This window comes from Hippopotamus amphibius, chromosome 3, assembly GCF_030028045.1.
Source record: "Hippopotamus amphibius kiboko isolate mHipAmp2 chromosome 3, mHipAmp2.hap2, whole genome shotgun sequence".
NCBI classification, from domain to species: Eukaryota; Metazoa; Chordata; class Mammalia; order Artiodactyla; family Hippopotamidae; genus Hippopotamus; species Hippopotamus amphibius.
Window position 1 is genome coordinate 153,291,125 of NC_080188.1, and position 21,544 is coordinate 153,312,668.

Sequence of the window (21,544 nt, forward strand, 5' to 3'; positions counted from 1 at the left end):
ACTCCCCTATTCCCAGGTCCTCTGTGGCCACAGGGGAGCCTGAGGCCAGTAATGTCCACCTCCCACTCCAGCAACCCTTGTCCTGTCCTCCTCATTCCAACTGCTGAGACAGAGTCACATGCCCTGCATTCTCTTAGGGTGGGAAAAGCTCTGCTGGGAACCTGTGGTTGGTGCCCTGGAGCCCCACCCCCTTGGCCCCAGGAGAGGGAGGACAGGGTCAGAAGGGTTGAAAGGCCAGGAACAGAGCATCCTGGACATTACAAGGAAGGCTGGAGCACAAGCTTGTTCTCTGCCCTCTCTGTACCTCTCTGGAGGCCGAGGGTCAGAGCCCAGCCGAGATGAACCTCTGCCCAGGAATGCTTTACCCGGAGCACCAGCCTAGTGTCAAGAAGGGGCCTGAGGGAGTGGAGCCAAGGCCACCCCTGGAGTCTCCAAGGCCTGGTGCTGAGCCCAGTGGGCGAGGGGCGGGGAGGGGTTGATTAGTGTGGGGTGGCCGTGCATGGAGGGATGGTGGGACTCCAGGCTTTGTGGGGGAGGGGGTGTGCCTAAACTCCCCACCCCCCACCCCTGCCCCCATCTACCCACTGCCCTGGAGAATGTGGAGGAATGAGGATACCTTCTCAAAGGTGGTAGTGGGATGGTGCCTGCAGCTTCACTCCTTTGGGGCAGGGGGTGGCCGGGCCACAGGGGCACAGGGTGATCCCTGGGAGGCCCTGTCCCAGCCATTCCCTGCTCACCAGTGTACCACCCCCTCAATGCTGCGACATCAAGGCCCCAGGAGGCTGGAAACGAAGCTGCCTTCACAGTGGTTATTTCTGCCCTCAGCTCCAGAGGTGGATCTGAGAGGAACAAGGAGGGTGGGGCACTGCCATGGAGTCCACAGGAAGGCAGCGCCCATGAACACCTGAGCCCACACATGACCTTCAGAGGCCCTACCTGCCCAGCCCTGCCACCCTCCCTATGCCGCGGCAGACCTTTCACCCATGTCCTCCACTAGCACCCCTCGCAGGCGTCAGGGGCCTGGCGCCTGGATCAACATGACCTTGAACAGGGCTCCAGCTGCCAGTGCCAGCTCAGCTCCAGCGGTTGCCATGGCACCCTGGTACTTTTGCAGGCAAAAGCCAAACAGCCAGAGTCCACCTGGAACGCGGCCGCTGCTACTGCCGTTGCTGCCACTAAGGGTACCAAGCACCTTCTGGGGGCCCCAGAAGTGCAGTCTGGGCTGCTGGGAGGGTGCCCCACTCTGCTTTAAGCTTCCCTTCTCCCTCCCTCTGGCCTTCTGAGAAGGTGACAGGTTGGGTCCAGAAATCACCCTTGAGTCACATTCTACCAGCGGCATTCAGACACAGAGTGGTCCGTAAATGGTCATTTTAATGCAGAAAACCATAATTTACAAATGAATAATTTTACAGGCCAGAGCCAGAAGGGCCAAGAGGCTGTGGGGACAGAAAGGAGGGGGAGGCCACTGAGAGTCGGGGCAGCAGCCCCTTCAGCACCTTCACAACTGATCCCACCCAGGCTCCTGCAGGCCGGGCAAGCCCCGGTGGTCCCTGGCCCCTGCCCTTTGACTCCTGCTAGTCATTCTCCAGTGGGGAGACTGTGGGCCAACTTCAGCACAGAAGGTGGACATGGAGAGACTGTTCCTTGGAAGTGAGGGCCTGGAGGGCAGAGGAGGGAACACAGCAGGAGGCTGCTGGCTGCTGTCCAGCCACCCCACTCTTGGCTATGTTCCCTCCGGCCAAGCCACAGCAGGCAGCAGAGCAGCCTTTGGTGGCCCATTCCCTTCCTTCCCTCCCAGCAAGCAGCAGAGGGACAGAACACAAGCCTGGAGTAGAAATGGCCCTGGAGGAGAGCGCGTGTCCTCGGGCTGAGGTTTGGGAAGGGGTTAATTGGTTGGATCTGGTTTGGAGAAAGGTAGTGATCTCAAATGAGGCGGCTGCTGGGAGAGCCATCACACCCAATTCTAGCCACCCCCCACCCCCCCGCCCCGGATAAGTACATCCATCTGCCAGAGTTGGCAGGATGCTGGTTTGGGCTCAGCACCTCCTGCATGGGGCATGCAGGGGTAGACAGGCTGGAGGCTCAGGGCACTGGAGGTAGAAAGGAGCCCTCCCACCTTCCCCCTTCCCCAAGCCAGGAAGGTCAAAGACACATCTAAGGCAGCTCAGATTCCAGGATGGCCAGGGGCTGGGAATGCTGGACTTCCCAGGGTGGTTGTGGTCCGAGCCCTTGGCTGGCTGCAGACACGCCCTGCCACCAAGTCTGGCAAGGTGAAGAGGACCCCCCCAGAGCTGGGTCCTATCAGCCCCTCCAAACAAGCGTCACTGGGGGCTGGCATCGGGGACAGAGCCTTCTCCCGGGACACCCACCTGTCCCCTCGCCCACCTCGTCCAAAGGGGCAGACCCCAGAACAGAGTCTAGCTCTGGAGAACAGGTCTGGCCAGGCAGATGGAAGGGGAGAGATGGGAGAGCGGGTCACTTTGGCATCTCCAAGGCCGACACTTGAGGCTTCACCTTGAAATACTGGTTGAATCGGATCACTGCATACCTGCCGGAGGATAGGAAAGGGAACCGGGGGTGAGAAGGGAAGCCAGGCGAGCCCTGCTGGAGGCGCGCGCATCATGAGGACAGTTTCTCAGCAGCTCAGCCCATCTAGGTCTGAGCGAATGGACCCTAGCCCAGGCTGGGGCTTTTTGTTTACTTTGCTTTGTTTTGTTTTGACTTCAACTATAATTTTATTTTTCTTCTTAGGTCAGTCTAGAGCAACCCCTCCCCAAATGTGTGTTTGTCAATTCTTTACAGCTCATTGTGGTCAGTACATTCACCTTGTTGAGCAACAGGTCTCCAGGACTTCTTCTTTCTGTCAAACAGGACTCTATCTCCCCCACACAGCAACTGTCCAGCCCCTAGAACCCACTGTTCTACTTTCTGTCTCTATAGAGTTGACTACTTTAGTTACCTCATCTAAGCGGTCTTTTTGTGACTGGCTTATTTCACTTAGTACAATGTCCTTAAGGTTCATCCGTGTTATAGCATGTGACATAATTTCCTTCCTTTTTGAAGGCTGAATAACATTGCCTTGTGTGTAGAGACCACATTTTGTTTATCCATTCACCCATCAATGGACACTTGGTTTGCTTCCACCTCTTGCTACTGTGAAGAATGCTACTATGAACACGGGTGTGCAAATATCTGTTTGAGACCCGGCCTTCAGTTCTTTGGGGTACACACCCAGCACCGAGATTGCTGAGTCATGCAATAATCCTATGCTGACTCTCCGAGGAAGCATCGTGGTGTTTCCCACAGAAGCTACACCATTTCATATCCCCAACAGCAGTGCCCAGGGCTCCCATCTCTCCACGTCCTCACCACTTGTTATTTTCTGTTTACTTAAAAGTAGCCATCCTAATGGGCATGAGGTGGATGTGATTGCGGGTTTGACTCGCATTTCTCTAATTTTTATGAACACTTTGAAGCCAGCATAATGATTCCTTTCCAGGCGGGGGCGGGGGCGGGGTGTAGGATAAAGACAAAGAGGCCGGACCAGAATGGAGACAAAATGAGTCCTGGTCCTTTAGGGACACATGTATCTTGCACGACAGGGCCGCCTAAGTAGTCAGTACTCAAGTACAGTCTCAGTACAGCCTCTAACGTATCACTAGGGGCCACTAAAGGAGCAGTGGGGTCTGATACCCCACGCAGGTAGGCAGCGTAGTCAGCGCTAAACCACCAGGCGACCTCGGCCCGTCATGCCATCCTCTGGAACTCTGTCCCCTCCACTATAAAATGAGGGTTGGACTCATGATTTTTCAGAGCAGTTTCCAGCAATTCCCTTCAGCACCAGGCTCTGTGGGGAAGAGCACTGGTGGAAGAGCCGGGCAGTGGGAGAGGTGGCAGGCTATCATAGGGAACGAGGAATCCACCAGGTAGGAGGGCTTCTGACCACTGTCAGAGAGGGATCCTGGGCACATGTGCTTCCCCAGGCGTCCCTGGAACAGTGACCCCCCCGCCACCCCCATGGGCTGGCTGGAATGGGGATGGCGAGCGGAACAGAGGAATGAACTTCGGACGTCCTATTTGGGGTGTCCTTTACCCCCACGTACTGGGCTCAAGGCTCTTTCTTTCTTCCACCACCTCCCACCCCCACTGCCTTCAAACTTGCTCCCTGCACTCACCTGAGGAAATCAAAGTCAATGGTGGAGAACTGGTTCTGGATGAGGGCCCAGAGCGCCCAGAGGAAGTGAGATGCCTGAAAAACAGATCAGAGAAGATTAGTATGGTGAGTCCCCCAAACCTGTCATGAACCCCCACAGCTGGAGGGACACAGTCACTGTGGAAGACACAGAACTAGGACACTGGCAGAGACACAGTGGGGTCTCCCCAACACAGGCGGGGGATACTGCAGGTCAAATCACTGGACGGCATGTGGGGACTCCACACCTTCCAGAAAAAGGCAAGCAGAGTAGGTTCTATCTGCCCTCAGGCTTCAGCAGACTTTCAGCTTTTTCCCCAGCCAAAGCCAGACCTGAACTCCAGCCCTGGGCTCTCCCCTACCCGGGAGAATCTTCAAGGCCAAGGTATCCAGGACAAGAGAAATCCCTAAGGCACAGCTCAGGCTTGGTCGCCAGTGGAGGAGCTGGCACCCCATCTGCAGTGCCCTGGCCACACAGGCATCAAAGGCCCAGTGGCTGGAAGACCTCTAAGCTGACCTCCTTCACCCCTTTCCTTCTCTTCTATCATGAGGTGGGTGAGGTTAGAAAATGAGTGTAGATGTGAGCTGAGCCACTGCCCAAGGGTTCAACTGCCTCCCCAGAGCCAGACGCCCCCGGGGCTCAGGCCACCGCAGGCTCAAGAAGCTAGAGCACTGTGGTTCCTGCTGCCCCAGTGTCCCCAGGCCAAGGCCCCCACTCCCGTGGCTCACCCCAAGCCCTGCTCACTCTGGGGTTGGCGCTATCGTACCTCCCCCCACTTTCTTCCCTTTTCACGACTTAAAAGGGGCAGAGATCAATTAGCAAGGGGGAATGGTTACTAAAAACTTAGTAAGAAGAAGGCATGGGCAGAACAGTTAAGAGGAAGAACCTGAAAAAGAACCACTTGTCTGTAGAGCAGAAATGAACACAATATTGTAAATCAGCTACACGTCAATAAAATAATTTTTTTTTAAAAAGAGGAAGAACCTGATGAGAATCTGTTTTACACCTATGAGGAAAATATTGATAGAATTGGCAATTCAAAATTACAGGTAATTAGAGATTTTATTTAAGCTCTATGACGTATTGTGAAATTCACGGCAGCTGCCTTGTCTCCTTGCTTATGCATGGCTGACATTAGTAAGACTAGTTAGCGATCCCCTTGGTGCACACTAGCGGAGACCTGGCATGAACCGTGTACCTTGGATAAGCAGCACTGAAAACTGAGAACGGACAGCACAGTAATTTGAGAAGAAAGAGTCTGTTGGGAAAGGCTTACATAGAGTTCTGAGTCAGGGGAGATAGTTAATGTGGAGGATTAGAACTGACATTCTCTATCTTCTCCAAATTCTCCAAAGGCTTAAAAAAAAAAAAATTAAGGGGTGTGTTTAACTGTAGCATGAAAGGCTAAGGTCAGACAATAGAAAGAACTTGTCCAAATGAGAGACCTGCTAAAACAGGAAGCTGGGATCTTTCTTGGAAGCAGTCTTCTAGGAAGAAGAGCACCTGGACTTGATGGAACAGAAGGTAAGCAGGGAACAGGGCCTCTCAGGACAAAGAGGATGCCCAAGATGGCTCTCCCCAGACCCTGCTCTATGGTGGGGCTCAGGAGCACATGGTGGGACTCCCCAGGACCTCACCCCTGATCCTGGGCTCTGCTTCTTCCTCCACCACGAGGCTGGGAGAAGGTAGGAGCTGGGGGTGGGCCCTGAGTCCCTCCTCCCGGGTCCTCCTTCCCCTGCCCCCTTCCAGTCACAAGCACTCACCAGGGAAAACTTGTTGACTTGCACATAGAGCCTCTCCACCTCCCTGGGGGTCACAGCCATCCCCTTCTGTGCCTGCAGGTAGTAGCGCAGCCACTGCAGCTGGGTCTCCCGTGCCGGGTACCGGCAGTAATCAACCTCGTTCACACCTGATGGGGAGGCAGCCACACAGAAGTTGCTGGGAGACCGGCCCACCTGGGGGTCTCCTCCAGCTCCGTAGGTGTTCCCTGATCCCCTTAAAACCTCCATCTTCTTTGCCCTGTGGGGCTGTGCCAAAGAATGCAGCTTCTTTGACCACTGAGCTCTAACGTGTGGAGGGTCAACCCCCATCCCAGCTGGGGGCCCTGCTCTCGGTGGGCGGAACTGGAGGAAAGCACAGAGAGAGGCAGACTCGAGGGGCAAGGCACAGTCCTGGAAGTGATGGAGACCCCCTAAGACAGCACCACTGTATCCCCGAGCCCTACACAAAGCCACAGCACATAGGAGGCACTGGGTCAAAGCCCTGAACCAGGAGCCTAGTTGTCTTAGATCTGACGTTAACCACCAGTTAACTTCAGGCAAGCCCTTTCCTTTCACTGGCCAAAATCTCATTTGTAAAGCAAGGGAGCTGGACATAACGCATCTCAAACACTGCTTCCTGGACCAGGGTTGAGCTGGTTACCTAAAAACATCTCCTGGAGCGCTTGACAAAAATACAGATTGCCAGGCACCCCACGCCTGGCCAACTCTCCAGATGATTCAAAAACGCAGCCAGGCTTGGAACCCCTGAGCTAAACAGCCTCGACTCCTTCTAGTCCCACCCTTCCTTGAGTCCTCCAGTTGCCAGCCCAATACACACCAGCCACATCCTGGGCATGGTGGCAGAGAGCCTGGCTTCAGAGCTGGTACAGAAAGAAGCAGCTGATTAAAGACAGGACCAGGGCTGGGACACCTTGCCCGGTCTCTTCCTCCCTCTTCTTTTCTTCCTATCCTTCCTAAGCTTCCCTTATATCCCTGGAGAAACACACTCAGTTTTCCGGGCCCCCAAGTGTATGGCTGGAGAAGAAGCTCCTGACACAGACGTAGACAATGAGGCCCAGAGAGAAGAACGCTGTTCAGGGTCACACAGCCAGTTAGAGGCTGGTTCTTAGATCCCAGCAGGGGGTCTCCCTGCTCCCGAGAACCCAGGAGGTACCTCTCTCCTCTACTGCCCTCCTCCTTCCCCCGTGCTAGGTTCCTCCTCCTTCATTCTCAGCTTGGAAGCAGGATGCAATCTGCCCCCTTGGAGAAATTCCAGCTGGACTTTGCTCTGTGCAGTGGGTGAGAAGGACTTAAAATGCTTAAAAATTATCCCTTTTGAAAAGGCCAGTGGGTCTGGCAGCTGAGCAATCACAGGCCTAGTGCCCTGCAGGCACCAGCCTCTGCTCCAGGCCACACTCCACAGCTCAGCTGCTCTGCCCAGCTGAGGCCCCATCTGGCCCTTGGGTTCCTAGATGTAGCTGGTGGCCACCCCGGGGAGTCATACCCTAAGGTACAAGCAGTGCTTGACCGCCCTGGTCACCTGGGGTTCCAGAAGAAGCAAGATTGGCCTGGATTGGCCTGAGGAGTGCCTGAGGCTGGGCCAAGTGCCAGCTCTACAGCTGGCCTGGGCATGCCTCACCTATCCCAAGCTGCAGGGACTGGCCACATCACACCGCGCACCCCACACTGCCAGCAGGGGGACGTCCCTCCAGCCTGAGTGTCCACCTCCATCCATCACTTGCCTCTTCAGCCCCATCGAATTGTTTCACAATTAAGCCCTCAAGCTGGAAAAACCTGCCCTGCTTCCTTTACACAAATGATTCTATTGTACACACCTGCCTTTATGGACGACAGCCTATGCCAGGACACACCCCTCATCCAACCTCTTCCATGGCTGCTCCAGCCTCCCTCAGAAGTGGAAGAGCGCCCCCTGCCTGACATCAGCAGCAAATACCAACATGGAGCTTAGTATGTGCCACGCGGGTGTGTGCATCACATACCAATACTATGAAGTAGGCACTACTATCATCTCCATTTTACAGAGGCATAGAGAAGGTAAGTAACCTGCCCCAAGGGTCATGCAGCTAGTAAACAACAAAGCCAGGATGTGAACTTAGGGAGTCAAGTTGCAAAGTACACACTTTTAGCTAGTTCCATCATGATTAATCTCATCAGGCCACCAGGCAAATAGCTACTTGCAGCTTGTTCTGCCCCTTATCTGCCTGCAGGGCTCCTATTTACGATTGCGTGGGTTGTACCAGGCATAAAGGAGCTTGGACAGGGGGTGAAGGGAGGCTGACATCGAGCTGTGCTGGCCCAGCTGTCGTGGGCTGTGTCTGTCCAGAGGCAGGGGTCTCTTTCTAACTCATATGCCAAGCCGAGTGTCCTCAGGGATCCTACAGAGGGCACATTTTCCTAATTTGTATCAAAGTACCATACCGGCTAGCAGGGGCTCGCTCTGTGTATGTGGGTCCACCCCTCACCCCATGAGACCCGGAGCTTTCTCAAGGCAGGCTGTGCCTGGCCCCTCCCCCAAGTTATGATATCTTGAGGACAGGGGTGTCCTGCCTCCATTCCCCAGGCATAGGACCCCCTCCCACCCTTTCCCTGGACCTGGCCCTCCATCACAAGGAGGACACAGGCTAAAGAGTAATGCCCTTCTCACCTGCAAACTCATTGAAATGGTTGCCAATGTCAAAAGCCTGGTAGTTGTAGCCAGCATATTCATAGTCAATGAACCGTACATGACCTATGAAGAAAAGGAGAGGCAGTGAGGGTTGGCCCCAGATCTGGAAACAGGGCTTGGTCAAGCTTTCACAGACCTCAGGAATGCACCCACTGACTCTCACTGGCCTCTGCAGCAACCCAGCCTAACCCAGCGTCTCAGTGGCAACCTTCTAAGTTGCTTCCTTCCATCTGTCCATCCGCCCTTTCCCCAGCTCCAGCTGTGCCTCTGACAAAGCTGTGTCCTCAGGTTCTCCCCGTCTAAAGACATCTGTCCTCAGCATGACTGAGGACCAGAAAATAAAGCTAGGTACCCCATGAGGGTGAAGGGCTCATCAGAAACACAGGGGAGGCTCAGGGCAGCCAAGACCTCCTCACTGTCAGGGGGAATGGCTCCACAAAGCACGATTTTGAGTTCTTTCTTGGCAAAGGTTTTTCTAAGTAGGAATTTGTTTCTTTCTCATTTCTCTCCTACAGATTACCTTGAGACCTACACTAGAAGGTCTCACTTTGCTTGTCCAAGTACTAGCCTGAGGAGTTGCACCCTGAAGCCAGCTGATCAAGCAGTCCGAGCCCTGCTGCTGCTGCCTGGCCAGGGAAGCTGTACCTTTGGTGCTGTCATAGATGATGTTCTTGCAGAGCAGGTCATTGTGACAAAACACCACAGGGGAGTCCAACTGAGGCAGGTGCTCCTTCAGCCAGGCCAGCTCCCGTTCCAACACCTCGACCTTAGGGACATCTGCAGAAAGGCTAGACAGTGGCAAAAAAGGCGGCTGGTGGAGGGAAGGCTGACAGCTGACAGGCAGGTGCCTGGCCTCAAAAGCCCCGGGCTCTAGGCTCCTCAATACCTCTTACGGCAGAGGGACCTTGGACAAATGGTTGACCTTTCAGACCCTCACTTTTGTCACATGTAAAATGGCGCTAATGTTTCCTGTCCTTCTGATTTCCTGTGGTTACTCTAAGAAGCTGATTAAAATGGGCATAAAAGCATTTTGCAAAGCATAAAAGTCCCTGACCCAACAGCATCCTGCTACTTCGTGAAAGGGAGAGGGAAATAAGGACGGAGGCACAAGGAGGTGTCAAGGGAGGGAGAATGCGTGTCCGAACTCAATTATTTCAGAAAGGAGAACAAGGGGAGCAGAGGAGGGATGCAAACAGACCTGCTCTTAGGATGCTCGGAACACCTCCTAGGGTGAGGTGTAGCTCTCTACAACCAGACCCCAGAGCTCCTCCTGTGGGAGGGTGACCGTGCCCTGGGAGCGGCAGGAGCACTGGCTCCCACTGGAGGAGATACAGGGATGTTCCGGCGAGTCTCCCTCCCACCCTGGCAGCTGGCGTTACAGTCGGAAAGGACCAGAGATCATTCTAGACTAGCTTCCCATTGCACAGCGAGACCACTCAGGTCCACACAACAAAGCAAAAAAATTGCTTCTTGGGTGCACTCCTACAAGGCCAAGGGGATCCTAGGGCCTTTCAATTGAAAAGCATTTGGTCTGTTGTGCCTCGATAACTCACCTCTTCCCCCCTTGAGCTGTGGGTGGGTTTCCCTGCCCTGGCGCCCTGCTTGCGTGTGGGTAACTCCAGGGCAGGAACAAAGATGCACGGAGGGCACCTGTCCCTCAGCCCACCCCACCCTGTGGTCCACGCAGGCATTTCTGCTAAAAGTACATGTTGAGGAATGAATGAACAGGTCAGTCAACAGTGTTGTCAGAGGGCATAGGAAAGTTGGTGAGGGTGTACTGTGCTCCGATGCCCTGAACTTTGGTCCCAGGAAGCACACAGGTCTGTGTACACTGAAAAGCCAAATAGTTAGCAGAGCCCTTAAAACCCTAGCCTCCTCCCCTCCACCCATTGGTGGTTCTGGGGTTTTATCTCTATTCATGTGACTCCTGTTTGCTTTCTTGTCCAGGGCTGTGAGGATACATGCAGGAAAATGAGAATGAGACACGTCCTCTCTGACCCTCCCACAAGACACCCCATTGCCCCTCACCCAGCCCAGAAGCCAGAACCCAGGGAAGAGTATTCAGTGACTAGGCATCCCCACGTCCCCCTGGAAAAGGACAAGCAGCAGGCTCCCTCCAGGCTTTGAGAAGATCAAAGCTAAAGAGAATCTTGGGTCTCCAGTCCAACCCCATGGGGAAACTGAGGCTCAGGGAAGGGCAGAGGCTTCCTCCTGCCTCCAGATATGTCTTACAAAGCTAGATACTCTACTCTCTCACCTAAACAAAGCAGTCCTCTGCCTGTCCAAGAATCCAAAATCAAGCCAAGCCTCTGAACTGAGGGGGCCTCAGTGCCCCCTCAGAGGCTCTGCACAGGCCACTCTGAGTCTGGGAGCCTACTAGGGGTAGGATGGGGGAGACTTTCCCTCACCACTCACTGGAATGTATGTATGTTGGCAGGTCTGCCCCAGATGCATTTCAATCTTGGCTTTTCTTAAGAAACTACCTTTTCTTTTAAGATTCTTATTTTCCCCCTCAGACTGAGACCATCCAAAGGTAAGAATTAGGTTTCCTTTGGTTTACCCAAGTCTTAGCCTGAAAAAAACATGTCTTGGACATCCAAGATGCCTGCTGCCCAGGCCCTGACCTCTGTCTGACCCCTACCCTACCCACCCCAAGGCCACGCAGCTGGTTACGGTAGGAACAATCCAGGCCTTCTACCTCCCTGGGCAGCCTCCCTCGGCTGCCTTGCTTCCCTCCCCTCAGCGCTTGACATATCGCCGGCTTCTCTACCTTAAGCCCTGACATCACTCGAGTCTCTCAAGGCTATGGGGGTGGCAGACTAGCAACCACCACCGCATCACAGAAACGTCCACATCCCAGGCAGAACAGCTTCTCCTACTCCTCTGTCCCTCAGAGGCAGCAGGGGGGTGGTGAAGGGGCTGGGGGCCCTCCTCAGGGAAGCCTGGGTGTGCCCCTGAAGAAGGGACTGCTGCCTGGCAAGGGCCCACTCATCTCTCAGGATCCAGGCAGGGGAGAGGAGGGGAGTACCTTCTCCCCATAAGGAAAGGACTTCCTACGTGTTCAAACTTCCTGACTCACCTTTGCCCTCATACCAATCAACCCATCTGAATCTTCTCTTGATGCCCCTGAAAGCTGTGGTCAACCCCACTTTCCCCAGCCACCCTGGGGTTCTCCACGCCCCACCCAACATCCAGACCACCAAATCTGTTTCCACAAGGTCTGACTCAGCCCCCTAGTCTCCATCCCTCCATGAAGCTTCCCTAGAGCAATGTTCCTCAGAGCATGGTTCCTTGATCCCCTGCCTCAGAATTACTGGAGAGCCTGTCAAACTGCAGCTTCCTAAGGTCTAATGCAAGACCTCCCAATCAATCTCCAGGGTTAGGCTCAGAATCTGCACTTAGCAAGCACCCAGGGGAATCTCATATGCCAGTTTCGGAACCCTACTCCTAGCTGTTGCCCATTGAATTATAAGACTCCCCCAGCTGGCCTCCTTGCCTCAAAGCCCCCAACTCCCACCCAAATCTGTCCTTTACAATGAACCCCTGGCTCCAACACCTTCATGATGACTCTCCACTGCCAGAGGAATTAATCTGAGTTCCCTAACCGGCCACTGAAAGCGCCTCACAATCTAGCTCCAACTCACTTCTGCAGCCCCACCTCCCACAACCCACCCCCAGTCCCTCCTGAAGATCTGCTCCAGCCGCCTCCTCTACGCATCACCCCCAGGCAAGCGGTGCTCACCGACTCCTCCAGCCGGAGGCCTCCCTTCTCACCTCTGCCACACTACCTCTGTCCAGAAGACTTTCCCTGGTGCTCCCACCCCTGAATACATCACACACTCTGCACAGGCAGGCCCTATTTACACGGGTGGTGTCTAAGCTCCTTGAGAGCAGGGCCCACATCGCCTTCAAGTTTTTTATTGTTTTAAATCCCAATCAATCAGTGTCTGTGAAATGAAGGATCGACTCAATCAGGGTTATTAGGCAACGACCGGAGCTCAAGTGCTTCATCTCACCCGCGCGGTGGCTCGTGGCGTCCCTCCTTGCGGCAGGTTAGAGAGTTTAGGGCAGGCATCATCCCCTCAAGAGGCTCAACGTAAGCAACTTGATTTGCCCAAGGTCAAAGGTGTGACAAGAGAAGAGGAAGTTGCCAGCTCTTCTTCAGGGTGCACTCCCCTCCCAACAAGGTCAACCCCCAAGGTTACACAGTGAGAGTACAGTCAAAAGAAGCTCCAGTAACAAGGGTCATGCCTGAGCCTCAGGTCTGGACTCTAGTCCTTGAATTGCCACTGATCAGTAATAACCTTGGACAAATCCCATCCCTCCTCTGGGCCTCAGTTTTTCCATCTGTCAAAGAAAGGTGGTGGGTTGGATGATCAGAGGGTCTTGCTCTCCATGTGCTATTCTAGTCCTAAGGGGGAAAGCAGTCCTTGTCCCAGAGACATCTGACATAGAAGGTCTGAACATGGGCCGTGCTAGACAAACAGTCCCAGAGCAGCGCTTACTAATCACCGAGAGGGAGGATCCAGATAAAGCCATGTGTGCGTGCGTATGACAGAGACACGTGATCAGGATGCTTAATTACTGTCATCTTAGATACCCTTCCCCCAAACCTCTTCTGTGCCCTGCTCCCATGAACATTTGGAAAAGAGTGACGTTCCACCCAGTGGGGAACATGGAGGGATCAGAGACTCGGTATGGCCTTCTGGGGAGGGGGCAGGGATGACCTCAATCTTTTCTCCAGGCCACCATCCTTTTCTCAGCACTTAAGGGTATGCTGGGGAGTCAGGTATCTGAAGGCTACGAGGGTTCTCAGGTTGCCGGCAGCAGCGTAAGGAAAGGTCCGGGGAACTGCATCTCACTCAGGGAGAGGCAATGTCAGCATGGGTAGAGTGCACCCCTCCCGGGGAAGAGCAGTGAGGAAGCAGCCAGCTCTCAGTTTGAACAAAGTGGGGACCCGGGGCCCCAGAACCATGTGGGGACCAGAAGTGCCCAGGCAAGTCGCAGGAATCTCGAAGTCCCAAGGGCTTGTCAGCTGATGAGCTGAGTTCTTCTGTCTGACTCTGAACTCAGCCCCACCCCATTCTCAAGAGCGCGGGGCCCTCCCTTCTCAGTGCTCAGAAGCCAGCTCAGGTAGGAAGGGCCCTGTGTGGAAACAAAGGACCTGCCTCTGCGGCCCTGTGACACTGAGCAACGCTTAGTCTCTGAGCTCAGTATCCTTCACGTGAAATGGGGAGAGGCTGACCCTAGTCCCTGCCACAACCAGAAAACTGAAGGGAGAAATAAGCACACAGCTACAAACTGCGGAAACAAGTCCCTGAGATTTTGTCCATCGGCCCAACTCTGCTTGGAGACAGAGGCTTAGGAATCAGGACTGAGGCCACTAAACCTTCTGTTGGGCAGGCTAGGGAGGGCAGGTCACATTAAGGCAGCAGAGACAGTGGTAGCCTTGAACCTTCTCAGATCTTTGTACCTGGGATTGATCTCGTTCTTCACGAGGGTGAAGTAATTGCGCATCTTGTGCCAGAGGATGGGCTTCGGCAGGCTGCCATTGGTGTGGATGGTGTGAATCTTCGCCATTTCTAAGGCGATGAGCCTGCAGCAGAAAACAGGAAGAGCAGAGGATGAGTGTGGGGCAGGCCCTCCTCAGCACAGCCACTCCTGACCATTACGAACCGGCCCTATGTGGCCCCTTGGGGCCAAGTGCAGGACTATCACAAATCTGTTAGGAGCTCTCGGTCCTGCAGAAGGAAGCTCTCAGCAGAAGGCATGAAAAAGATAAGGCCTTCAGCCCAGCAGCTCCCCTTCCAGAACCAGAGCTGGGGCAGCTCCAGGGAGTGAAAGGGAAAAGCAGTGGGCCATTGGCCACAGGCCAATGACCCTGCCTCACCCCAAGGCTGAGTACCTACAGCGACCCCTGAGGCCAGAGGGGTCACCCGGGGATGGGAGTCCCACTCCCCTGCCCCCACCCCCTGGGACTCAGACCCACGCCCTCAGGGGGGTGTAAACAGGGCACCAAGCAGTCAGGGGGTGGTAGTGCCCGGCAGGGAATAAATGTTTGTCTCTTATCAGCCTGGCCAAGGTGGGGAGGGAAGCAGGCAGGCCCAGGGCAGCCCCTTCCTCTGCGGCAGGGAGTTGATGCTGGCGGCTGGGTGCCAAGGACGCAAAACAAACCAGCGTTCTATTTTCAAGTTCTCCTGTGGACATTATCCAAGGTCCCGGGAGAGAAGGAGGGGGACGTGGGGAGAGGAGAAAGTGGAGCTGGGGAAGGCTGCTGGAAGAGGGCGGGGGTGGATGGAGGACTGACCGGTCAGAGAGGGAAGGCCTTGATAAGGACCCCAGCGTCTGAGGCCCTGTGTCCCAGCTGGGCTCCCCCAGTCCTCTGCCAGCTCTCCCTTCTGGATCCCCATCCCCCACCCAGCTGCCAAGCCTCCAACATTCAAGCTTCCTTCGCCTCTGCCTGTTGCTCGAATAATAATCACTGGGAAAGACAACAAAGGCATTGGCTGTTCGAAACCTTGTTACGAAGCTGTTCCAGGGACACCCCCTCCCCTTGCCAGGTCCTTAGAAGGGGCAGCCATTACCCAACAGGATACCGGGGCAGTCTAGGGGCTCCTCCAGAAGCCCGAGGGGCTTCCACCTCCTAAAGGGTGACGGGGGCAGGGGGCGTGGTAGCAACCTAGTGGGTGAGAGATGAAGGCTGTGCTTTCAGAGGCGAGAGGCCCTGGGGCAGGAGGGAGCCCACCAGGGCTTGGGCAAGGCAGGGAAGCGGACCTGAGACCCGGGACTCTCCTACCCAAAGGAAGATTCCGAAAAGAGCCTGACTAGAGCATTTCTTTGACTATCAATAGGGTTGTTGTCTGGAACAGCAATGAAAGTAACCTCAACACTCAGCATTTTTATGGTGCAAAGCCTGAGGTTCAGGGGAACCTGGGGAGGTGGGTCCTGAAGCCTCTTCCTCCCTGTCTTTCCCTCAGAGATCCACCATCATCCCAGAAAGATAATGGTCTATCCTGGGAAAATCATCAAGGAAGGGTCTAACTCCTATACCTATCCCAATCTCTGGCTCTCCCCCAAATGTAAAGTTCTTCTTATCACCAAACCTGAATCCGTCTTCAATCTTCCTGACACTGGTAATTGTTTCCATGAGAGAATGAGTGACAGCATCAGATTCCCAGAGGTGGTGTGAGACTGGGAGTGGTGAGGACCTGCCGATATCTGAGCTTCTCTGCACAAGACTGAGGGAGAGCTGGGAGGGGTACTGTGGGCAAAGTCAGGAGAGGGTTCCCCCTGCCGGCTCTGACCTCACATCTCCAGCTGGGTGCATCTGGAACTATTACCTAGGGTCTGAGAAGATCTTTGCTCAGGGCTGCATGTCCCACCTCCACCCTGGACACACACACATAGCTACAACATACAACTGAATGTTATATGAACGTACATGAATATCCTGGGCCCAACCAGCCCGAGAGGCAGTGCTCTCGGATTTCCTCCTTCTAAGTCCCTAGATGGTCTGCTAGGGGTTCTCTGCAAATAGGGCCAGGTTCACTAGCTTGAGGTTAGCTGAGTAACAGGTGATGAAGCAAAGAAGCTTCTTGGTCTCCTCCCTACATGGGCTTTCCTGTTTCCCTTTGAGATTTGAAAGGCTCCTTCCCCTTAGGTGGGACAAGACAGATCCCAAGGGTCTCAAGCAGACCCCCGTGCTGCTGTTCCAGTGTCAGGGGTAAACTTTGGCTGGCCTCAAGCCTCACTACAGTCTGAGTGCCCTGCACGTGGGCGTGGCATTGTGGGGAGGAAGGAGGATCCTGCCTGACATCCCTGCTCAGCATGGTCAGAGGAGAGCACAAAACGGGCTCTTCTTTTGTTCTCCCCTTCCAGACCCCCAACAGTGGCATACACAGGGATTAAAGGTTAAGTCCAGTTTCTGGGTCCTACACATCCAGGCATTTAAAAGGAGGAGCTCCCCAGGGGCCATGGGTCCTTGCGAGCTTCTGGAAGGAAGCCTCAGCAGTTTCCCAAAGCTGGGCTCCCACCTTGTCAGGAAGCCCAGAAGGAGCTCAGACTCGGGGAGGGATGGCATCTCCCTGGGTTGGTACAACCACGCTCACCCTGGATAATGCCCATTCTCCAGGAATGCCTGAGCCCTCGGCAGGAGGGGAGGAGCAGAAAACCCTCAGCACTCTGGGGATTTGGCTAAGACGTCACTTCCAAGGCTCCAAGATGTTTCCAGGTCAGACTTGGGGTGGGCGGAGGACAGAGGCATGGGCCAGGAAGCAGATCCCCCTTTGGTCCCATGTTCACCAAAATTCTCACTTGCCTCCCCAAGAACACATTCTTTTAGCAGACCCCACTGAAAATCTACACAAAGCTATAGCTCCTCTCCGCAGAGCAAGGCACATAAACACACACACACACACACATTCTTCATGCAATTTCAGGAAGTTCACAGATCTTAAGATTCTCATTCATGGATTCCACTCCACCAGGGAAGCTGGCTAAGGATTTCAAAGGCCAAGGCCTATGGAATCATGGAGATGAATGGTACCCTGGGCACCCTCCTCACCTGAAGAGCCGGGGCTCACGGATGTGCTCTGGCCCCAGCGCCATGCCCCTCATGTACTCGTAGCACAGCCCATTCTGGAAGGTGCAGTAGAGTTTCGGGGCACAGCCATGTGCTCGCAGCAGCTGGAAGTTCCTGACCTCATTCTCCCGGTCCACCAGCAGCTCCGTTCGCTCCCCATACACCCGGACCAGCACACAGTCCCTCATATCCTCCTCCACGTAGCAGGCCACCAGCTTGTTGGTGATGCCATCAGTGAAGCGCTGGCATGGGAGAGAGGGCAGTGCAGGGGTGTGTGGGGCAGGGTGTCTCTTCTTGCCCCGTGGCGCCCCAGCTCCAGCACGGGGTGCTCGTTTGAATGCTGAGCACCGTCACGCAGAGCCCCTGTCCTTTAGCCCTCTCACTTAGTTAAGAGCTCAGCACTGCTCCTGACCCTCCACCCTCTCCCAACGCTTGAGGTAGACCAGAGAGTTCAAGAAAAAAATGACAGCTCGGGGTCAGCCCAGGCACACTGTTCCTGGGTCTGCCTCCAGTGGATGGGATTTGGCAGTGGAGGGATTTTCATACCACTTGGTGGGTAGAAGCATCCCTCCCCCCCGCCCGCTGCTTTCCACTCTCCCATCAGGCCCTGCAAGAAACCTCCATGGACCAGAATGCGCCAGAGGAGGGCAGGGAGTTGCCTAGGACGGGTACAGCCTGACCCAAGGTGCCTCTCACCGCCTGCCAGGAAGAGGGCTCCCTGCTGTCCCCCTTGCCCCATCCAGTGGCAGAGATACAGGAGGGTACTGAAGTTGGCATCCACCCCAGGGCCAGGTGGTCAGAGCTCCTCAGGGCCAAAAGAGACAGACACAGTAGATCCGGGCTGGGAGAGCAGGTTCTCTGGGTAGGGTGACGAGGAGGAATGAACCATGGAATTTATGGGGCTCTCTCACAGTGTGAGGGAGCTGGAAGGGGCCTTGGGGAACACATGAAGCAATAAAAGGTGAGGAAACTGAGGCCCAGAGAGGGGAGGGACTGGAAGACAACATGTTAGGTCAGTACTGGAATTAACCTCGGGCTGGCTTGATGCCCTGACGGTTTTACCCCAAAGTGGTCTTTTATTTTGAAAATGTTACCCACTCATCCTTCCCCCCCAAAAGGGTCTGTCAGCCTCCACACGTGGTCCTGAACCTCCCCCCTCCACCCCAGAAGGCCCACCAGCAGGGAACCCCTACCACTCCAGCACAAGCTGCAGGGCCCACTCAGGGCAGCATATCCTCCACAGGCAGCTCCCAGAGGGAATGGGGCAGCTGAAGACTCTTCACAGAGGAGGCAGGTCTGCTGGGGAGTCTGCCTGAGGCTCCTCAGGGGGAGGCTCTGCCCACGTCTGCGTCCCTGCGAATGTGCCCAGCAGAGCGAGGAGGTGCCCTGTGTAGGGGGTGCGGAGCCAGAGTCCAGGCAATGGTGAGGTTCCCCCCCACCTCCCCAGCGCAGGGCTCAGGGCTAGCTGAAATTCCACAGGGTGGTTCCTGGGACCAGCAGGAGCAGCTCGGAGCCCGGAGGCTTCGCTCTCACTGTGGGGTGGAGAGGAGGGGGCATTAATATGTGTGTGGGGGGGGGGGGAGGGGGGGCCCTTAAAAGTTCCTGCCTCCGCAGGTTTCAAAGCCGGATGGCTACTTGCTTCTGTGCAGAGAGGGGCACCAGCACACAGCGACAGGGGGTGGGGCCCGCACGCGCAACGTGCTGCCAGTGGGCAGGTGGACCTCCGGCGCGCCCGGGTGTGTGTGGAGGGCCGAGGGAGGTGGGAGCCTAGCTTTGCTTAGGAACCAAAACAGATGGAGAAAGAAATGCATACGCAAACCACCTTTTCAACCCTCTCCTGCGCAGCAGCCGCGCACCCCCGGGACCGACACCCGGAAGGATGCAAGGACAGACGTCCACGCATCCCCGTTCCAGCCCCGGCGGGGCCCCATCCCTGGCCCCGCGTCCGCTTGGCTACCTTGGTCCGAACTTGCTGGGGCTTCCAGTGCGGCCGCAGCTCCCGGATGAGGCGCAGGGCGCCGGGGAGGATGTCGTCCTGGTCCACGGATATGCCGAAGCACGGGACGGCGGCGGCCCTCGGGGGGCCCTGCGGCTCCCGGCCGCCCGCGCCGGCCGCCGCCTTCTCCTCCATGCCCCATGAGCACTGCGGGCGAGGCGCCTGCCTCCTCAGGTAAAAGGGCGAACACGGCAGGGGAGCCGAAGGGGGCACAGCCATTCCCTGCAGCCCCACCCCCTCGGAGCAGCGGCGCGGACGCTAGCCCGCGCGGGGGGGCCCGGCGCGGGAGTGGGAGTGGCAGAGGAGGGGCCAGGGGAAGTCCATGACTCAGGAGCCCGCCGCCCGCTTCACTCGCCGCCTCGCCGCCGGGCGCCCCAAGCCCACCCCGGCACGCCGGGGCCAGCCGCGATTGTGACATCACGCGCGGCGGGCCGCGGGGCGGGGGCCGCGGGAACGCCCCCGCCCCGGCCCGCCCCGGCCCGCCTCTGCCCGCCCCGGCCCGCTGGCCGCGGGGGTGCGCCGCCTGCCACCGCGGGCGGCCGGGGCCGCCGCTACCTGGAGCGCGGGGCGGGGTGACGCCCCCCGGGCGGCCGTGACGCAGGGGGCGGGGCCGGGGTGGGGCCCCCGCTTCGCTCCCCCCTTAGCTCCCCCCTTCGCTCCCCCGCTTCCGAGGCGGCGAGGTGGCCTCCTCCTCCTTCCCACCTCGGCTGGGGCCGCTCTCCCTGGGGAACCTGAGGCAGGGCCGGGGAAGCCTCTTCCCGCGCCCCGACGCCATCCTGGAGTGTGGAGATTTCTCTGGTCCCAAGAGGTCAGCTTGGGCCGGACTACCTGTGCCTCGGCTTCCTGCCCCCAATCCCTGGGCTCCTGGAAGAGGTGCCGCTGGAAAAGGCCTTTTCCTCTGGAGAGGGGTCTGTAGGGGATAAATTTTGGGGGGTGGGTGTGCCAGTGGGGACCTCACTAGTCACCAGCCCGCGTGGGAGAGCTCTCACTGCACCACCCAGAAAAGTGCCTGTTTCCCCAAGTCGCCCCTTTCACTTATTGAGGAACCTCTCAACCACAAGGCTTCTGTCGTGATTGCCGTCCCGGATCCATCTCTGCCCAGTGGAATTTCTGTGATGATGGACATATTCTGTATCTGTTCTGTCCAGTGAAGCGGCCACTAGCCACATGTGACTATCCAGCAATTGAAATGTGGCTAGTGTGACATTTAATTCTATGTTTAATGTAAATAGCTATATACTGCTATCTTATTGAACAGGGTAGGAGATGATTGAGGGGGCCTGCCTGCTTAAGGTCGTGGAGCCCCAGGATGTGGAGCGGGAAGGGACACTGACTCCAACCCTTCCTGCAAACAGTGAGGAAATAAAGCTACGCAGGCAAGAAAACTCAGAGAATCGTGCCCTTGGCTCTGCACAGGGATGCTGGAGCTGTGGGAATGCTGCCCTAGAGAGGCCCTGGGGTTCTATACAACCCCAAGAGGCCGTAATTCCAGAGGTACGAGGTTTGCTGGGGGCTAGATGGACCACTCAGGGCCTCACCATTTTCAGTCAAAAGAGAGGTGAGCCACTGTCATGAAGAGGGACAGTGTCAGTGGCTTCATTCAGGTACCAAGCTACACATTTCCCACAGACCATCTCCTGCAGTCGGAGTGGGAGAAGACTTCAGCCTGGGCCCCAAGTCTTGTGAGATGGAGGACAGCAGTGCATACATCTGTGTGCTTATGCACCTGGCCCCATACCAGGGCAGGTGAAGCTCTGAACCTGTGAAGGTACACCTGTATGTGGTAAGGTGGGAAGCCCCCAGGACCTGAGTCAGATGGGCAACCTTCTAGTCTTGATTTTTCACACTTCACTGAGCAATCTTGGCCAAATGCTTTCATTCTCTGAGCCTCAGTTTCTCCACATGTAAAAAGGGAGCATCAGTCAGATCTCTGGTTTTCTACGTTTTCAGGTGTTGGTGCCTTAGACAGCATGTGTAAATGGCTATGTGGGGTGGGGGGGTTGCCGTGCCTGAGTGCAGAGCCTGAGCTTCAGGCTGGCTTCGACGAGCTGGGAGCATCTTTCTGGCCCACAGTCCACTGCCACAGCATTAGCCCTGGTCTTCAAGGGGCTGGTTCTCTGCAAGCTTCCCACCCAAGCCTGTGTAAACCTTGAACTCCACTTGAACCCCGTTGATGTCGGACAGATGGCATCAGCCCTGCACACAGGAACCTGTGCTTGTGAGTGAATGTAGAGTTTGTCACTCTATCGCATTCCTGCCTGCACGTGATCACACAGTTGTGCTTCCCTCTGTCTCAAACCCTAGTGAACCCAGGTGCAGTGGGGTTGT

The 21,544-nt window shown here is 56.0% G+C and overlaps 1 protein-coding gene across 1 annotated transcript; it reads right to left on the reverse strand.

Moving 5' to 3' along the window:
* Nucleotides 1–1,359: 1,359 nt before the first annotated feature.
* Nucleotides 1,360–19,505, reverse strand: ETNK2 (ethanolamine kinase 2). The gene is made up of 8 exons (XM_057730112.1): nt 19,178–19,505; nt 17,203–17,462; nt 14,113–14,235; nt 9,285–9,427; nt 8,619–8,702; nt 5,957–6,102; nt 4,176–4,249; nt 1,360–2,548 (listed from the first exon to the last, which is right to left on the reverse strand). Exons 1-8 carry the CDS (start codon nt 19,433–19,435, stop codon nt 2,476–2,478), a joined length of 1,161 nt encoding a protein of 386 aa, XP_057586095.1. The 5' UTR covers nt 19,436–19,505; the 3' UTR covers nt 1,360–2,475.
* Nucleotides 19,506–21,544: the final 2,039 nt, after the last annotated feature.

What these genes read in the sequence shown, in the direction of transcription:
- ETNK2 (XM_057730112.1), bottom strand. Translation starts at nt 19,435, where the DNA reads ATGGCTGTGCCCCCTTCGGCTCCCCTGCCGTGTTCGCCCTTTTACCTG. An exon ending in CATCTATGACAGCACCAAAG is followed by an intron (nt 8,703 to 9,284) that starts GTACAGCTTCCC and finishes TTTTCTTCATAG; the next exon opens with GTCATGTACGGTTCATTGAC. An exon ending in ATTGACTTTGATTTCCTCAG is followed by an intron (nt 2,549 to 4,175) that starts GTGAGTGCAGGG and finishes ATCCTCCGGCAG; the next exon opens with GTATGCAGTGATCCGATTCA.